Genomic DNA, 17,555 nt, shown 5'->3' with positions numbered 1-17,555 from the left:
GGGGTAAAAGCATGCATGTGCCACATGGCACTCAAGTGATGATGCATAAGGAGAGAGAATGCATGCATGGGGAACACAATGATGGTGGTGGAAGCATGCATGTGCCACATGACACTCAAGTAATTATGCATGAAGAGAGAGAAGACATCCATGGGGAACACAATGATGGGGGTGGAAGCATGCATGTGCTATATTGCACTCAAGTAATTATGCATGAGGAGAGAGAAGGCATGCATGGGGAACACAATGATGGGGGTAGAAGCATGCATGTGGGTAATCATGTGCATTGGGATGGGTATTTTTTATGAGGATTCGTGCACATAAAAGTGTGTGCATGCATGGGATGCGTGCACAATGCATTGGGATGCATGAAAAAAAAAATTTGGCGTACGGATCATGACTTTCTGATAGTAGCTTGGATCTGAGCGATTTTTGTACGGTTGGAAAGCTCGCGATCCCTACAATAACACAGTAACATTCAAAAACACTAGACAGAGGTTATTCAGCAAATCAAAAAAGAAATATGAGGAAAGCATTAGAAGGAAACGATTCAGGATGCAAACAGGATCAACGGTCCGAAAAGTCCCGGACCTTACAAAAGATATTTATTATGCTCCTGTTAAATTTTTTTATTAAAGCAAACATCACAGTGTTGATCTCTTTGTGAGGGCTTTAACGAGGAAGAGATTAAACATCAAATTATTGATCTCTTTCCCATAGATTAAAGGGGATAGCTGAGTTGGTGCATTGTACACTATGTATCATGTCTTGCGTATCTTTCATCTTTGTCTCATAAGGATACTTTGGTGATTTTCCTCAGATTCATGTACTTATGGAGCCATAGGAGATGTGAATTTTTGTGTATACAGTGGCCCCTTGAGGGAGGAATACGTTTATTCAATTGAATCCCAAACCTTTTTCCTCAAAAATTTGTGCATCATTTTTATGTTTTCTTTTGTCATTATTCATAAGGGTGGTTTAGCCACTCTCTTCTTGTAACCCCATTTTTTACCAAGTGGTGATCAACTCTCTCTCTCTCTCTCTCTCTCTCTCTCTCTCCTGTGATACACTCACAGATAAAACATGCTACTAGAGTTAGTTCATCCCAAAGCGGACTTTAACTGTATAAATCCCATTCCTACTTATCTGAGGTTTCTTGATAGCCAAGTCTTAGCATGACATTGCTTCTGACCTATGAGGTCAATGTTATGTGTTTCTTTGGCTCATTGGGGGAATGTGACTCTTCCTTGGGGTAGGCAAAGACACTCCTCCCTTGATTACTACAGGACACATTTGTTCTCATTGATTGTGGGGGGTTGTCTTAACATCAACAGATTGGCATGTATTGAGGCGCATCAACCATGGAGAGTGTCTCGTATCGTCATGGAGTAATTAGGTCGAGATTGACTTGTCCTTTGCATATTTAAGAGGTCAATGGAGATGCCATTCAGCTGGCTAAAGGTGTAAATGGTGTGGCCTCAAAACTCAAAAGTGCCATTTCTCTTCATGGTTTTTCTACTTGGGATGAATCCTTAGCATTTAATTTACAATATGTATTTTTGTTATTATTCCCAATTGTTGTTTTTGTTATCTTAATTTTTCACTTGTACGTTATTTCACTTTTCACTAAGGTAAGAAGTTTGGGACATAGCAGATAAATAGTAAGAATGCCTATGAAAGTTATTGTTTGTTGTGGACAATGTCCTTTAGTATTTCTTATATAATTGAATGTTCAACATTTATTGTTAAATGGTTTCTTTATCTTGCATCTTCTGTACTCCATGGACAAGACATCGGTTCACTAACATGTATTTGTCTATGCCCCTCTTGTAGGTATGAATCTGGTGACAAATTAAGCTCTGAGCATGAGACAATAATCTTGGAAAAGTTGCTCCCATATCATCCAGAGGCAGATAAAAAGATTGGCCCTGGAGTTGAATTCATTACAGTATGTTTCTGCTCCGTCTTAAGCATTGCCAGTATTTTTTTTTTTTATTCAGATATTATCTAATTATCCTATTCTCTTGGAAGATGCTTTGATCATGATGGCCATGAGTGTGACTCTTCCCAATAGTGAGCTTTTAATTTTCCCGGAAAGGCTGAAAGTTGGACTATGTAACCCGGGCAAGTGTATGCTAATTAAAATTTTTCTTTCTTTTCTTTATTTTCACCACCTAGATTACTTTTACATATGTCGAAATACATAATAAAAAACACAAAGAATCCCGAGGACTCTCACTTGCTACCTTTAACAACTTTTTATTGCACAAAAAATTACATAAACTTGATCTTTGGATCATGAAACACAAACTGCATAAACAGAAAATAAATTGCCAGAAGATTACCTCAATTGGACTTTGCACATCCCACTCCAGGTTTCCTCCTCTGATGGCACACAGGATCAAGGTCTTTCTCATATCTTTAAAGTATGAGAGACCTTATGCTATCAACCCTTTCAAATCAGAGAGCAATAGTGGAACTGTAGGCTAGGTCTCAATCCCTAATATGATGGACTAGGTCTCAATACCTAGGCTTCGGGCATGACCCTCTTTTCTTTTCTCAAAGATAGCTCTATCTTAGAGATGCTAGAGAGAGAGAGAGAGAGAGAGAGAGAGAGAGAGAGAGAGAGATCTGTAGAGAGAGTGGCGTACCAATCTTAGGGGAAAAGAGAGAGCTCAAGGGTGTAGAGAAAGTGTAGAGATTTGGCCCCTACCTATAGACTTTCTCTAGAGTTAGGGTTTCTTAGGGTTAACCATCCTTATGGACATTAGATCCAAACCATTGATCATAGGAGACATGTGGGGTGAGAGAACTTAGCTATACAATCCTTGGACCAGCCATCATGATTAAAAGGAAAGTGTTAGAACTTTATTCTTCAGCTTCCTTAATCTAATCCCATCAACTAAAATTAATATGGAAAATGCATTATACTTGCTTTTCTGTTCCATAATCTTTTAACGTATACTTTAACTTGAAAATCAAATCTCTTAATTTGAAAACTTTCCTTTCTTGTTTTAATCAAAATCTCTGCAAAACGCTTTCCATAAATTTCAATCAAAAGAGCATGACTTCTTTCACAAGCCGCCACTAGAATAGGAAAGTTTTCTCTTATATGGGGCATGCTCCTTATGGATCCCCAAGTGGGCCCCACACACCTCCTCACATGCTTAAATTTAGTGGGGCCCATGGAATACAATGGGGCCCCATGTGTTATATCAATTTTAAAACAAATAAAATGGTTTTTAGAAAAATGTTATTATTTTATTTTTCTCTTTGAATATTTAAAATACTGAAAATTCAGTTTCTCTCCATTTATAAATCCATTTTGTTAAAATAAAATATCCAAAGACTCCAAAATATTCAAACTAACGATCTAAACATCATTTAAGATCAAAATAATTAATTCTAAATTATTTTGATGGGATTTGGATCCAATTATGTTAAGGGAATATTAATTTGATGAAACACTCCATGTTCTACTGTGGACTATAATCCACTCTCATTTTCTCAAACTGACTTAGCAGTTCCTATGATCCACAGACCACTGCATGGGTTAATGATTGGGCTATTGAAGTCAACGAATTGGTGAGGGGATACAATCCCAGTCTATGGATTACAAGTTCTCCATACAATCGAAGCTTTAATACATGGACAACATTTGCAATCACAAAACACAAAACCTCAACAATGAACTAGGGAACCATGGAAAGCCAAAAATCAAACAATGCTCAAAGATTACGTCAATAGGACTTGATACGCCCCATGCCGGATCGCATCGACCTATAGTGCTCGGATATAGGCCCCTTTGCTACGAACAGTAGGAAGCACCAAGAAGAACCTTTGTATCTTTTCTCCAAAGCTTTCTTGTAGCTGAGACAATTTAAGAAAGCAAGGCTAGAATTCTCCGATTTGGGTGTTCCAAAAATGTGAGGGAGTGGTTCTCAACAATGACGGTAATGTAGCATACACAATATGCAATGTGATTTTCAAGATGACCGGAAAAGGGGGACCAAGAGAGGTTAATGATTACTGATTTTTTGGGCAAAGTGAGGCTGGTTTTAGTCCAAAGGTGTTGCAGGAGCGCCATTGTAGAGCTTAGAATGAGCAACTCAATGTTGGAAATGGAGAGAGGGAGTAGCACAACATAGGTTGAGATGGGGATGCACCAAGGTTTAATGGATCACAACACCATGGCCATTAGAGAGTATTTGGAAGCTTGAGAGTGGTGTGGACGCTAAGGAGGGAGACTAGGTAAATTTTGGTTGCATAGCTTTGCTTTGGAGAGTGATAGAAATGGGGTAACCATGACCCTATTTGTAAAGTTCAATTACGGTTCACTTGGACTCTAGAATGTTCTTCTTAACTTGGAGCACCATGGACCATTTATCATATTGGGTGAAGAGAAGCTTGCAATCAAAGCCATCCATCCCTTGGCTAGCTATTGCAGATCTAGGATAGATATCACACCTTATCCTTTAGATATTTCCAAGCCCAATTTTCCTTTAATTTGAATTTCATCTTACTTTCTTAAAACACAATTTCACTTAACTAACATACCATGTGCTTAAATCTCTGTGGCATGTGCCCCTAGGATTGAAAAGCTTACTTTACATGTGGTTTAAGGATCTCGTCAGAAGTTTCCCTTTCTGAACCCAATTACTAGCTTCCCCCCTTCGTAGTTCACATTATTTGAAATGCAGGACAGTAAATAGCGTGGGATAAAGGGCACGGTGTGTTATAATGACGTCATCACATGGTGCGGTGTTGTGGATGGGGTATGGACCCTCAGATGTGGGCCCCTCATGGGTCCATGTGAGGCCCATTGCTTGTGGCTCACATGCTGTGTCCTAATCTGCTGTTTTCAAATTCGATTGTTTTCCTTGTAGAAAGACTCTCTAAAAATCCCAAATGTCTCAAAAGATAATTTTTCAATAATCTTTATGAAAAGAAAGTGGTTTATGTTCAAGGAAAATCACTTAGGTAGAATAGGCACCTCGGGTTAAGAAATTGAAACTGAGGCACTCTACTCGGCCCCCTTCAACCCTCAAACCATGTTCTCAATCCAACCTAACGAAACCCATGACTACAGTTGTATATGTTGGAGCTGATGCTTGATCCATCACAGCCGGTTAATAGGTAGCAGGATTACGGCGATGGCACTATGGACTATAGGTGCTCCCTCGAGGACAGGATTACACCCTTTCAGGCCTGAAAATGCCAAAAAGTGCTGGGGATCTCTCTTCAGTACATGTGCACATCCTCCTCGGGTTCTACCCAAGGATGTAGCTTCCCAAAACGCTGTTGTCATTTGCAAACTGCGGCTATTTTACATAGATGCCATAGGGTGGTAATGTCGAGGCTTTCGCCTCTCATCTTCATTTGGCCACCAACTCCATATGGGAGTCTCCCATCCTCCTGGAATCCCACAAGCATATCTCTAACCTCTACAAGGGATGACCCAAAACCCTCTTTTGGAAACGAGCCCATTTGCCCTTAATGCTTGTGGTCATAGGTTTTCCTGACAACATTTTTCCGGATCCTAGATTGCCCAGGGCCGGTGAGTCACAATGGGCAAGCTTGACTCGCCCATGCTTTAAGGGCCTAAGTCACGTTCTCTGTCCCCTCCTCGAGGACCATGTCCCCCATTGGAGCCAAAAGAATCCATTTTATAAAGGGTTTGAGTACAAGGGCGTCAAGACCTTGAAAGGACACAACTCCAATACGTCACTGTTTGAGCTCATTATTTGGACACTTGTTTTATGTTGACAGACATATATGCTTTTATTTTTATTTTTATTTTGTTTCTGAAGAACAAATCTGATGGCCTTGGTACCTGTGGCCTTTATATCTCTTGATTAGGTAAATTGGGGTTTGGCAGGGAACTTCATAATGCCTTAGTTTATATGAACGCTGCATCAAATTCGTTACATGAACAGCTATCACATACCAAAAACCAAGTAATGCGAGAGGAAATGGGCAATCTGCCTACTAGAGGTTGGCCTTTTGTCAGTGGGATTGAAGCATTGGACATAACCTACATAGTGATACCAACTGCTATGTGCATAAGCAAACAAAAAGAATAAAGCAAACATCAATTGATAAAGTTCATGTACATAGCAAACATTAAATCTGCATTTGAGATCAAGGATGTTATTGTGGAAATAGGCATACAAAGATGAACGAAAGATGACTCTTCTCATTATGTAATGATTTTTTTTCCAGAATTTAACATTGTTTTTGTTTTCTAGCACATTTTAATTCGGAAAGTTGGGTACTTCTGGATTATATAGTCTGCTGGTCCTCCTAGAAAAGTTTCAATGAGTTCCGCACAACTGCACTATCCTTCACTTCCTTTATAATTCTTTGCCTGCAACCCAAGATGGAAAAATTCAATATGGTTACTAACATTGTGACACTCTGATCCATTTGCTAAAACGCGTGGATACGTTTGCTGGTGCTTCCGTAATACAACACTAATGCTGATACTGGATACTCGTTGGATACTTGTAAAGGTGAGATATCTATGTATAAAAAGTATATTTGTAAGTGATACATAAAATTGTGCATAATAATATGGTGCACAAACACATATTGTACATATTAATATGTTGAATATAGGAGTTTCATGCACTATATGAGATAACACCAAACATATCTATGCCCATGCCCATAGATTTTGAAAAATTATGAGTCGTATCCTGCTCTCTTTGTCCATACCCATATCTGTATTTGTATATGTGTTTCTTAGATCAAATTCTGTATCCTTATTCTTCTCAAATTCTTTGATTTGAATTGTTGTTTGATCAGGAGCCTATTTTATTCCAAAAGAATGAGGTATATACTGTAATCAACAATTTTCTTTGCGTTTTTTTCCCTGATATGGCTGAATATCTAATAAAGGCACACATTCTGGGGTTTATTTATTTCTCCTCTTTGGTGGTACATGTACAAAATATATACAGAATTTCTATCCTAACTTTCATAAGGTGGCTACCCAAACAAGACAGGACAGATAAGATGATTGACCAATTTGGCAAATATAATGACTTCTAACCAAAATCAGAGGGACTGACATAATCATCTTGGATCTAGCAATGCCCATTAAGCCCCCATTGTTGTTTCCAACATAGTTTGATTCAAGATGATGTGCAGCAGTAATTTGACAAACAATTTTAACTTTGGGCCCTATTTGATGCGAGCACCCTTGACACATTAACCCCCATTATTAGCTGCCAGAATTTTAATGAACTTGCCAAAGTTTGTCAGTACCATGACATGGAATAGTTTGACCCATAGTTGCCAGAATCTCTCCACCGACCTCGCGATTCTGGTTCCGAAACCCAATTCCACGTTTCCGTTAAGGATTCTCTACAGAAACCGCTTTCCGGAATCAAGGAAACTTGATTTCTTAAGCTCAGAATCTCGATTCAACACATCTTTAGAAATCATTTTTTGAAACCAAGGAAACTCAATTCCTTAATTTCGGAATCGCGATTCAATACATCTTTAGAAACCATTTATTGGACATATTAATTGTGGGTAGACGTTCCCAAATATATCGAATATGGAATTCTGGATTCCAACGAGGATTAAATCTTGATTCAAAAATAAATAAATTCAGAGTATCAAAAAAAAATCAATTCAAAGTACATGATGTCCAATGTCTATGATGGTTGTGCTCTTCCTAAAGGAAATTAGAGTAAAAATCTTCCTTCGAATGCTTCTAGTGGTTGCAGGTTGTCATTATTTTACTTGTGCCACCCTAGATGGCTTTTACTTTAAATTTAAAATATAACTGGTAAATACAACACCTAACAATTTTGAAATACTTATCTTTTGTATATAATGACCGTAAGTTTAATAGTCAACACAATCACTTTAAAATGGGAAACCTTCTAATAAGAGGCATACAATATAGGTTCTAAAGTTGATAAGGTTCAAGATGTGCTTGGGGCTTCTTTCTTTATAAAAATGAAATCTCGATTCCTAGTAGGGGTCGTCAAACGCATTTCATAGTCCATATTATTGTAAATCTCGATCTCAAACTGGCATGGATCTCTAATCCATATACTTCAGAAACTTGATTCCAAATATATTAGAATCACGATTTGAAGCTCTTTGTTCCACATATGTCAGAAACTCGATTCCATAGATGTGGGAAACTCGATTCCGCATATTAACGAATCTTGACTCCTGGAGTATCGATTTTAGGGGGATGGGAATCTTGATTCCAAGGAGGACAGAATCTCGATTCTATATGTGGATGAAACTTGGATCTATTTCGGTAGAAACACGATTTTCAAAAATTAGGAATCTTGTTCCCCGCGATTCTTATTGTATGGACAACGATTCCTAAGACAGGAATCTTCTAGCTGGCGGTGATTCTGGTTCCTAAAACGATTCGGGCTCCCAGGCATTTCCAACAACTATGGTTTGACCCTTCAAAAATCTTACTTCCACATTTCATTTGATACATCAAAGTCATTTGACTAATTGTCATTCAAACCTGTCATGTGAGTTCGTTGGCAATGATGATGGATTTAATGTGGCCTATGCTTGAATCTTTCAAATATCAAGTCTTGTATTAGCCTCTACACGATACTGCATTGGGTCAAGTTTGCTATATCGGTTGCTGCAAGAAAAAAGCAAGCAAGAACAGAGTGAGCATGATGACTATGATACTGTTTTACAAATTGTATCAGAAGCACAGATGACTTATATTGAAACTGTACTCACATGGCTTCTTATTGCTAAAGTTCCCTGCTGAGTCACCTCTACTGCATTTATATCATTCGATCATTGGTATCTGTTACAATGTCTCTTCTGGAGATGGAGACTATAATTCCAAGAAGATCCTTGGATCTTTTATGACCTGATGCTCCTAGAAATGTTCTGAGCTATTCTATCTGACCTGTTTTGTTATTTCGGCTCAAATATAAGGGGAATCTTTAAGCTCTCTCTTTATGGTCTGTGTGGCCTACAACATTTTAACATCTTCTGTCTTGTTCAGTATTTCTGCAATTGTTCCATGGTTGGTTGAGGTTTTAGGGCTTGAACATTTGAACTTCAATGTAAAGGTGTGGTATTCGAGTTTTGATCATTAAATTTTGGTTGTATGGGCTAAATTTCGGAAATTTGAATATTTTTTATTTAAGGGCATGCACAAAACCTCAGATTCTCTGAGGAAAGGAGGAAATTGTAATGTATAACTTGTTCCCTTGTTGAATAGTCTAGTGTAAATATAAGAGTTTTAGAATACCTACAGATTCCTAAGGTGCACTCTTGAAATTAGCTGTGAGCATGAATATGAGAGATGTTTTTAGGCCATTTAGTTTGATGGGTGATTGGTCCATCTCTTGGGCAAAGGGGAGGCATCTGTTTATCTTTGAACTTGATTTTCTTCCTTTCTAATTAAAAATTTTCTTTTGTTCCTACTTGTGATTAATGTTGTTCTGCTGGCTCGTTTCCTTAACAGATTGATTATCACCCGGACTTCGAAAACTCGCGTTGCTTGTTTCTCATGCGAAAAGATGGAACGGAAGTTGATTTCTCATTTTGGAAATGCATAAAGGGTTTGATCAGGAAGAAGTACCCCAATTATGCGGATAGCTTCATCCTCAGGCATTTTCGGAAACATAATAAGTCAGGATAAGTGGAGGAAAAATTGCACTGCAATGATTGTGAGGGATGGCATCAACTCCTTGATTGTATAATGAACAAGCTACCATTGTGTCCGAGTTGATGGTATTGAATCATTTCAAGATTCACAGTAATGCTAAAAGGTTTTTCCCTTTCATAATATTCTTGTGATTGGGGCAGTTTTAGCTTTTGAGTATATAGTTTGGCCATTGTATGAAAAATGATGAGAATATTCTACCTTATCCAGACCCTTGTAAGCAGCCATGAGAGCCTCATGATTTTTTTTATCCTTTTATTCTTATGGTCTGTGATGTTCCTGTTTACTCTATCATCACTTGTAAAAGTTTCATTTTCTTGAAGATATTGCTTTAGATATTGTTTTTATTAGCTATTAATGTCAGGTTTGTGAAGGTTGGTTCATTTGGAAGAACAGCCAAGGCATTCATATATTATGCTAGTATTTGGGTTTTGAAGCTGCGTCCTAGCGGCTCCTCAACCAGCTCATGTCAACAATCTGGGAACTTTTGTTCCTTTGCTCAATGGACATTGACAAGTTACAATCCTAAACCATAGACTGTTGAATTTGGATAGTTGAGGATCTGCAAGCATACTTTTGAAATCAAATTCTTTCATGGTACACCTTCCATAGCTAAGAGTGACGAAAGCAGTACAGTTAAATAGTAAAGTATTTGATTTTTTCTTTTGAAGATTAGCAAAGACTTTTCATTAATTAATTACAAATGTAGGTATCATCCATCACTTGTACAATTATGCCTTGTATACTAGAACACTGTAAAAATAAACTTATTAACATTAAGGGAGGGTTTGTCCACCCGTCCTTGGCAAGTGGATCTACTTCTGTTTGGGTTACTCAATAGGAATGTACTAGCCAGGTGTCTAATGTCCCAAGCAAGTACCAGATCTTGTCTTAAACTTTGGCCAGATCCCATAGCCACCTTCCTTGCTCCGATACATTCCATGGATCGCCTTCTATAATGAAGTAATTCCTTTAGCCTTGATGAAGTTGTCGGCCTCTATGTAGGGATCGGGCCCAACCTTGTTTGAGTCAAATAATGCCCAAAGGCTTGAGAAGTACAGGAGAATGTCGCCCATGTGGTCTCTAACAAGCTTCACCACCTTGCTCGTCTCGGGTTACCCCTCGAGCTGCCATCAAAATTGGGTTGAGCACACCAGGCGGGAGGGGAACATGCATGTTATTGTTTGGATGTGTGACAGGTTATTTCTCTTGAACTGAGTATGTATCAACAATGTCAAAAAGCAAAAACTTATTTGTAGATTTTGCCTGGGAGATAATGGTAGTCAAGAGCTTACTAAAGAAAGTGTGAAACCCAGTTTGGGCAACTCTGAAAGTCCTGTAGTTGTGTTCGAAACTTTGAACCATGTATGCCAAAGTTTGGCATGGCTAAACATTCTCTGAGTGTGGCCTTGTTATAGAAGTGTTGGGAATGACTACTGAGAGATAAGATAGTGCAATGTTGGGAATCGTTATTGAGAGGTCAGAGAGTGTACCAAGTGTAACCCATTATAGATCAAAGATACCCCAAATATTAGACCAACCTCTCGGAGCAAAGGGCGATGGATCTATGTCTAGGATGATAATGGTTTGGATGTTGTCAAGGACCACAAGCCATGAGAGGGCTTGAAGATATGGGGACTGGGTAGGTTTGCACGATGAGCCATCGGGTAAAGGCACCCTTTCCTGCAACCATAAAATAACATGACCTTACCAAGAACTTTCTTTGGCATTTGGTTCCTAATGGCAAATCGTCGCCAATGGGTTGGTGATTGAACTGAACTAAATCATGATGAATGTTGCGGAACACAATCACTTCATGGTCTCCCAACAAACCCTGTCGAATCGCTATGTTACAAGTCCTGTTCTAGCCATGCTCAGGCACGACCTCTTCTATTGCAGAAGTTGGGTAATGCGGCGATCATGAATGGTTAAGGGCACACATTACAGAGAGTGTAGTCAAACAACTCTTTTAGACTTTTTAGCTGTACCTTTCTCCACCACCGTCCACATTTGGCTAATGAATAGGAGCTAACATCTGTTTATGGCTCTCCTTTCCCCCTGAGAGTTTTGCAGCATTGCTATGGCCCCACGCAAGTGGTTCTTCATTCTCAAAAGCAAGGATGACCTTAGGTATGCTGGCTCTAGATCACTGTTAGAAAAACTGGATGATCTAACCCCTAATCGTACGGTTAGATCAGAACCGGTCAGTGGTCAGTTCCGGTTTTGAGCGGTTTTGGTGATCGACAGGTATTTAAAAAAAAATTTCAAAAAAATGTATATAAATCCCCAAAATAATGAATTTGGTTTGTAATGCATTTTTTAATATTCTTTACATTATGGTAAAGATTAAAAATTGTTTTGGTCATTAATATTCACTTTTATATTTTCCCATCTTTTTCATAAAATTTTAAAAATACCCTTAGGCACAAATCGATTCATTAAAATCTATTTTTCATTGATTTTCAACTTCATTTGAATGTGTTTTGTTTTAATCATTCTTTATATGTTTTTCCTATTTTAGTAGATTTTTTTCTTTCTATGCTTTTCTTATTTTAGTAGACTTTTTTGACCACCTGGGACTTGTCCGATTAAAACGGTTGAATTGGCCGAGTTATTGGTTAGGCTGGTTAAATCAGTTTCGGGCTACGTCTGGTTAGCCGTTCCTATTTGATTTTGCGAACACTGCTCTAGACTACATTTCCACCGCCACTTTGTGAGTTAATGTCACTCTATTTTTTTAGCCCGAGGCATCCTTCCCTGTTTGTTCGGCATACAACATCTCATCTGACAAGGTGTTGCCTCCTGCTGTCGTTCGATCCCCCAAGAACCTCTTCATACCCTTAAGACTCTCCTGGAAGAGGAAGATTGACATAACATAGACTTAAATGGTTGCAAAGGTAGACATTATCAAGGTAATGCTGTTGCTAGTGGAAAATATACTTACCCTTCCAACGGTCAAGTTTCCTTTGAAGCACCTAATGACCGATTTCCACAACGATTTGGGAGGCCTACCAATGGTCAGGTGATTGGTGATATCCAAAATCACCTTTTTAATGAAATCTTATATTATTGGGATCGGTATTAATGTTGATGAGTTGCCATATTTATTGGTTTTCTTATCTAATTGGATAATTTGTGAAAATCTTTTGGGTAACTTCCATATGATTTAGGATATACTTGAGGATCAAAAAAAAATAGGACTAAAGTTTTCTATAAAGTTGGGAAAAGATATGAGAAACTTCTCACGTACCACTTTATGGCCTTGTGCTTTTCTTTGTATGTGATTTATTATAGGAAGAGAAAAGTGCCCCATTTGGGTCAACTTCAACTTACAGGAAAGTTAGACTTCCCTCTAAAGAGAGGTTTGGCCTCCTATGCAGAGGAGGGGGAACTTCTGAATGAACTTCTAAAGAGAGAAGTGAGCTTCTAGTGAGAGAAACGATTTGCATGTGCCTCGTGTGGAGAAAGAGGTTTGTTTCTTGTAGAGAAGTGGTTCTCATAAATATTTTGGATGGTATCCCTTTGTAGAAAGAGAGTGTTTCTCGTTGCTCATGCATATATATGGTGTTGTTGGTTATGGTTACTAGAAGTAAAGAAAATAAAAAATGACATGTGGTGTCAGTCGGGAGAGTGGTTTAAAGGGTTGTTCGACCGAGTTTTATCGATGGTTATTATGAAACCTTTTGTAGCCTAAAATTTGTGATATAAGTATCATAGGTATAGTGGAATTCAGTTCGCCATATCCGTGGATGAAGCTACATCTGTGACGAACCATGTAAATTCTAGTGTTATCTTTCTGTTATTTCTTTCATGCTTTATTTTTTTTTGTTGCTTGGTTGTTTATTGTCGGTTCTATTTTTTCTCGCTCTTTATTTGCCAAAAATGAACCCGTCGGGTTTATTAGTTTTTGCACACAAGTGGTATCGGACCCTAGTTTGGGGTGTCGGTATGACAGTAAAGGTTTTGAATGCAAAGTTCAAGGTGGAGAAATTTGATGGCAGGCAATTTTTTTCAAGCAAGAATTGCGAACGAATTTATTTGAAAAAAATGGAAGATTTCATAAAGTTATCCAATGAATGTTGGAATGATGAGCAAGTGACTGTTGATATTAACGTGGAGATTGTTGGATTTGGTGATATAAAAAGCCACCTTAAGGAAATCTTATATTATTGTGATTGGTATTAATATTGATGAGTTTCTATATTTATAAGGTTTATTATTTAATTGGACAATTCTAATTGTGCATGAAGTTATCTTTTGGACAAGTTCCATATGGTTTAAGATAGACTTGAGGACAAATAAAAAATAAAGTTAAAGTTTGCCATAAAGGTGGAAAAAGATGGGAGGAATATCCCACACCAACTTTATAGGCTTGTGTTTTTCTTTATAAGTGCGTTGTTATAGAAAGAGAAACTGTGTGCCCTATTTGGATCACAGAAATGGACTTTCCTATAGAGAGAGGTTGTGGCCTTCTATGTAGAGAAAGAAGAACATCTAGAGAGAACTGAATTTCTAGTGAGAGAAGCGATTTGTCTGTGCCTTGTGTGGAGAGGGATTTGTTTATTGTAGAGAAACAGTTCCCATAAAGATTTTGGATGGTATCACTTTTATAGAGAGAAAGTTGGTTTCTCTTTGCTCTCACGTCTCTATCTGGTATTGTCTGTAATAGTTGGCAACATAGAGCGAAGCAAAAACGGCATGTAATGTTGGTCAGGAGAGTAGTTCAAAAGGTTGTTCGACTGAGTTTTGTTGATGGTTATTGTTATACTTTTTTTATTCCAAAATCTATGGTGTAACTCCCATCGTTATGGTAGATATCAGTTTGCCATGCCTATGGATATAGTCACATATATGACGAACCAAATAAATTCTAGTGTTATCTTTTTGTTATTTTTTAGTTTTCTTACTTAGGTGGTCGTTTGTTCCTGGTTTCATCTTTCTCGCTCTTTATTTGCTGAAAATCAACCTGATCGGGTTTTGGAGCTTCCGCTTACAACATTAGGGGAGGCTCAACTACTTACAAGGGAGAGTTCCCAGTCCACATTCTACGAACTCAGCCAGCTATCATATTGCGATCTAGGCATTACGCTCCAACAAGCATGGTCGTTTCCTCATTCACTGAAAGGTTCATCACCACTTGAAGAGTATGAGGAATAAGTAGAGGTACCTCAATTGGGTAACAGAATCATTACGAACCGGGAGATAAAAATAGTGGGTAATCAATAAGCACCCCCATTGATTTGTTTGGGTGCTTTCTTCCTATCATTCTTTTATTTTTTGGATAAACCTAATAATGCTTTTTTGAGGTCTAAAATTCAAGATAGTTTATTCACAAATTATACCCTTTAATTTAGTGAAAACATATATAATGAGACTATTTACCTTTGGTACAAGGTGGTCACAATTAATCTGAATCATTGGATGTGAAGTTGGGTGGTTGCATTTACCAAGTTCAAAGTTCAAATTTTTTTCTCGAACTTTGTAACATACTCAAGCTATTAGATTTCACATCGAATGGTTATAAACAATTGTGACCTTGTACCAAAGGTAAATGGTCTCATTTTATACAATCGGGGCATAACTGATCCTTCATGGATAAAATGAACTCCCGAGGAATGAAAGCTACATAGGCACGTGGGTCTTTCGCACTAGGTCACTCAATACCCCTTCCACAGTTAATGGACTGTTCGCACAGTGTTCGAGAGCTCTTCCCTGCCTAAAAGCCACTATTTGCATGAACTGTTTTTTAGCCTCTGACAAAACTTGTGGCCTAATGGCTCCTTAGAAGACATTAATTAGGCCTAGATCTTTTTACCAAAAATCATCGTTTTATGAGTATGTAGAACGACGACTCTATGAATATGGAATTTAGTATCCTAAGCTTTAGGTGAGAGTTTTAATGGATACATTTTTGTTTCATATACGATAGAGTGTGGATCTCCATTTTTTTGTGATCTATGAACTTTTTAAATGCCATGATTTATTATATATTTTGTAGTTTACAACTTTGTACACATTGTAAAATGTGATTTTTGTCTAGTTTCAAAGAAAGGGAGCAAGCGCAAGGAGAGAGAAGGAAGAAGTTGGGATGAGACAGATAAATTCTAATATAGGAAAATACTAAATTAGAAATGTCATTGAAATCGAAAATCGAATGACAACTGACAAAGGGTATCGTAGGTATACTAGGGTACAATACACTACAAACAGGGTTTATTTTGATTTCGGCAGTTCAAAAGGGGTTCGTTAAGTGTGAGAAATGCTTCCCCTCTACTTTCTTGCACCGGTTTCAATGCACAATTGGGAACTTGAGAGAGTTTATTATTTGTTGATGTTGAGAGGGAGATAGACCATATTGTTCCCCAAGGAATTAGAAGAGAAATAAAGCGTCCATAAAAGTTCTCAGCGAATATATCTTTTCACTAGTTGACAAGAGAGAGAGAGATTTAAGAAGACAAAGCTCCATTCATGCTTGGGGACTTATTAGGTTATACATCATCATATTGGTTTTTTAATATCACTACTCATTAATCAAATTTTACTCTATTAATAACAACAAATCAAAGAAATTTCAATGACATGATTGTTGTTTAGATTGATTAATACCTGAGTTTGTGATTTTGAAAAAAGTAAAAAATACTGTTATATGAAATTCACTCTCAAATTACAATGCAGTAGATAATTGAACATTAGAAAACTCGATCCTGACACTGCAGAACATGATCCCATCCCATAAGGATCTGCTCCATTGCGCATACATGGAACTCGGATCCCTCAATATCAGGGATCTCGATCCCTACATGTGCCCATGTATGAGACCCCTTTTCTCAACCACATAACTTTGCGGCTTCATCACTTTGTACTTCCGGTCCACATCCTAAAGATTTTTTTGGCTTTCACCCTGGGCAACTAGGATAAAAAAAAACTTATTGACACACAGTATTGGGTTTCCAGCATGGTCCAGCTCTGAAATCGTCTCGAACATGGCCTAGAGATGATCTAAGGGGTCGTTTAGTTCACATGGAAATAATTTTTGGAATTTGTTTTTTCCATATGAAAACTGAGCTTACATATTTTGGTTTGTACGTTTAAACATGTGAAAATTTATTCCCTGTGAATAATATTTACCACAAACCCTTTTTATATGGAAATAACTCTTCATGAGAGGTGGAGAGAAAATTAGGCACAGTTATTTTTCCTATTGGACCTGAATTATATTATCTCAAAATTTAAATTTTAAATAGAGAAATTAATTCAAATTTTTTAGAGAGAGAAACTATCTCAAATTTTAAGTTATATAAAGAGAAACTATATGAAACCTTTTAGAGAAAAACTATATCAAATTTCAAATTTTAGATAAACAATCTTAAAATTTTTAGAAAGAGAAGCTATCTCAAAGTTTCTAGAGAAAGAGGCTATCTCAAATTTCAAAGTTTTAGAGAGAGATATCATATCAAAGTTTTTAGAGAGAGAAGCTATTTCAAATTTCAAATATTTGATAGAGATTATCTAAAATAATTTAGAGAGAGAAAATATACCAAATTTTACGTTTTTTTAAAAAAAATCTTAAAATTTTTAGATATAGAAATTATATCGAATCCCAAGACTTAGAGAGAAAAACTTTTAAAATTTTTAGAGAGAAACTATCTCAAAGTTTTTAGAGAGAAGCTACTTAAATTTCAAAATTTTACAGAGAGAAACTATCTTTAAATTTTCAGAGAGAAACTATCTTTAAATTTCAAACTTGTTTTAGAGAATATCAAAGTTTTTAGAGAGAGAAACTATATTAAATTTCAAATTTTAGAGAGAGAAACTATATCAACATATATATAGAGAGAGAAACTATAATTTCAAAATTTTTAAAGTGAGAAATTATCTT

At 37.2% G+C, this 17,555-nt stretch overlaps 1 protein-coding gene across 2 annotated transcripts in view; it reads left to right on the top strand.

The window, feature by feature from the left end:
• The window catches only part of LOC18428709 (DCL-like protein), a 28,254-nt gene extending 18,195 nt beyond the window's left edge, over positions 1-10,059 (top strand). Inside the window, exons 2-4 of one of the 2 annotated variants that reach the window (XM_088864000.1) lie at positions 1,834-1,948; positions 6,438-6,512; positions 9,476-10,059. In XM_088864000.1, the coding sequence (XP_088720126.1) occupies positions 1,834-1,948; positions 6,438-6,512; positions 9,476-9,652 (367 nt within the window). In that variant the 3' untranslated portion in view covers positions 9,653-10,059. The remainder of the gene's footprint in view (positions 1-1,833; positions 1,949-6,437; positions 6,513-9,475) is intronic. The other variant, XM_011623025.3, reaches the window with a different exon arrangement.
• Positions 10,060-17,555: the final 7,496 nt, after the last annotated feature.

This window comes from Amborella trichopoda, chromosome 4 (assembly GCF_054954075.1).
Source record: "Amborella trichopoda isolate Santa Cruz 75 chromosome 4, AtrichopodaSantaCruz75HAP2 v2.0, whole genome shotgun sequence".
In the NCBI taxonomy this organism is placed as follows: domain Eukaryota; kingdom Viridiplantae; phylum Streptophyta; class Magnoliopsida; order Amborellales; family Amborellaceae; genus Amborella; species Amborella trichopoda.
This window is presented reverse-complemented; position numbering and strand designations above follow the sequence as displayed.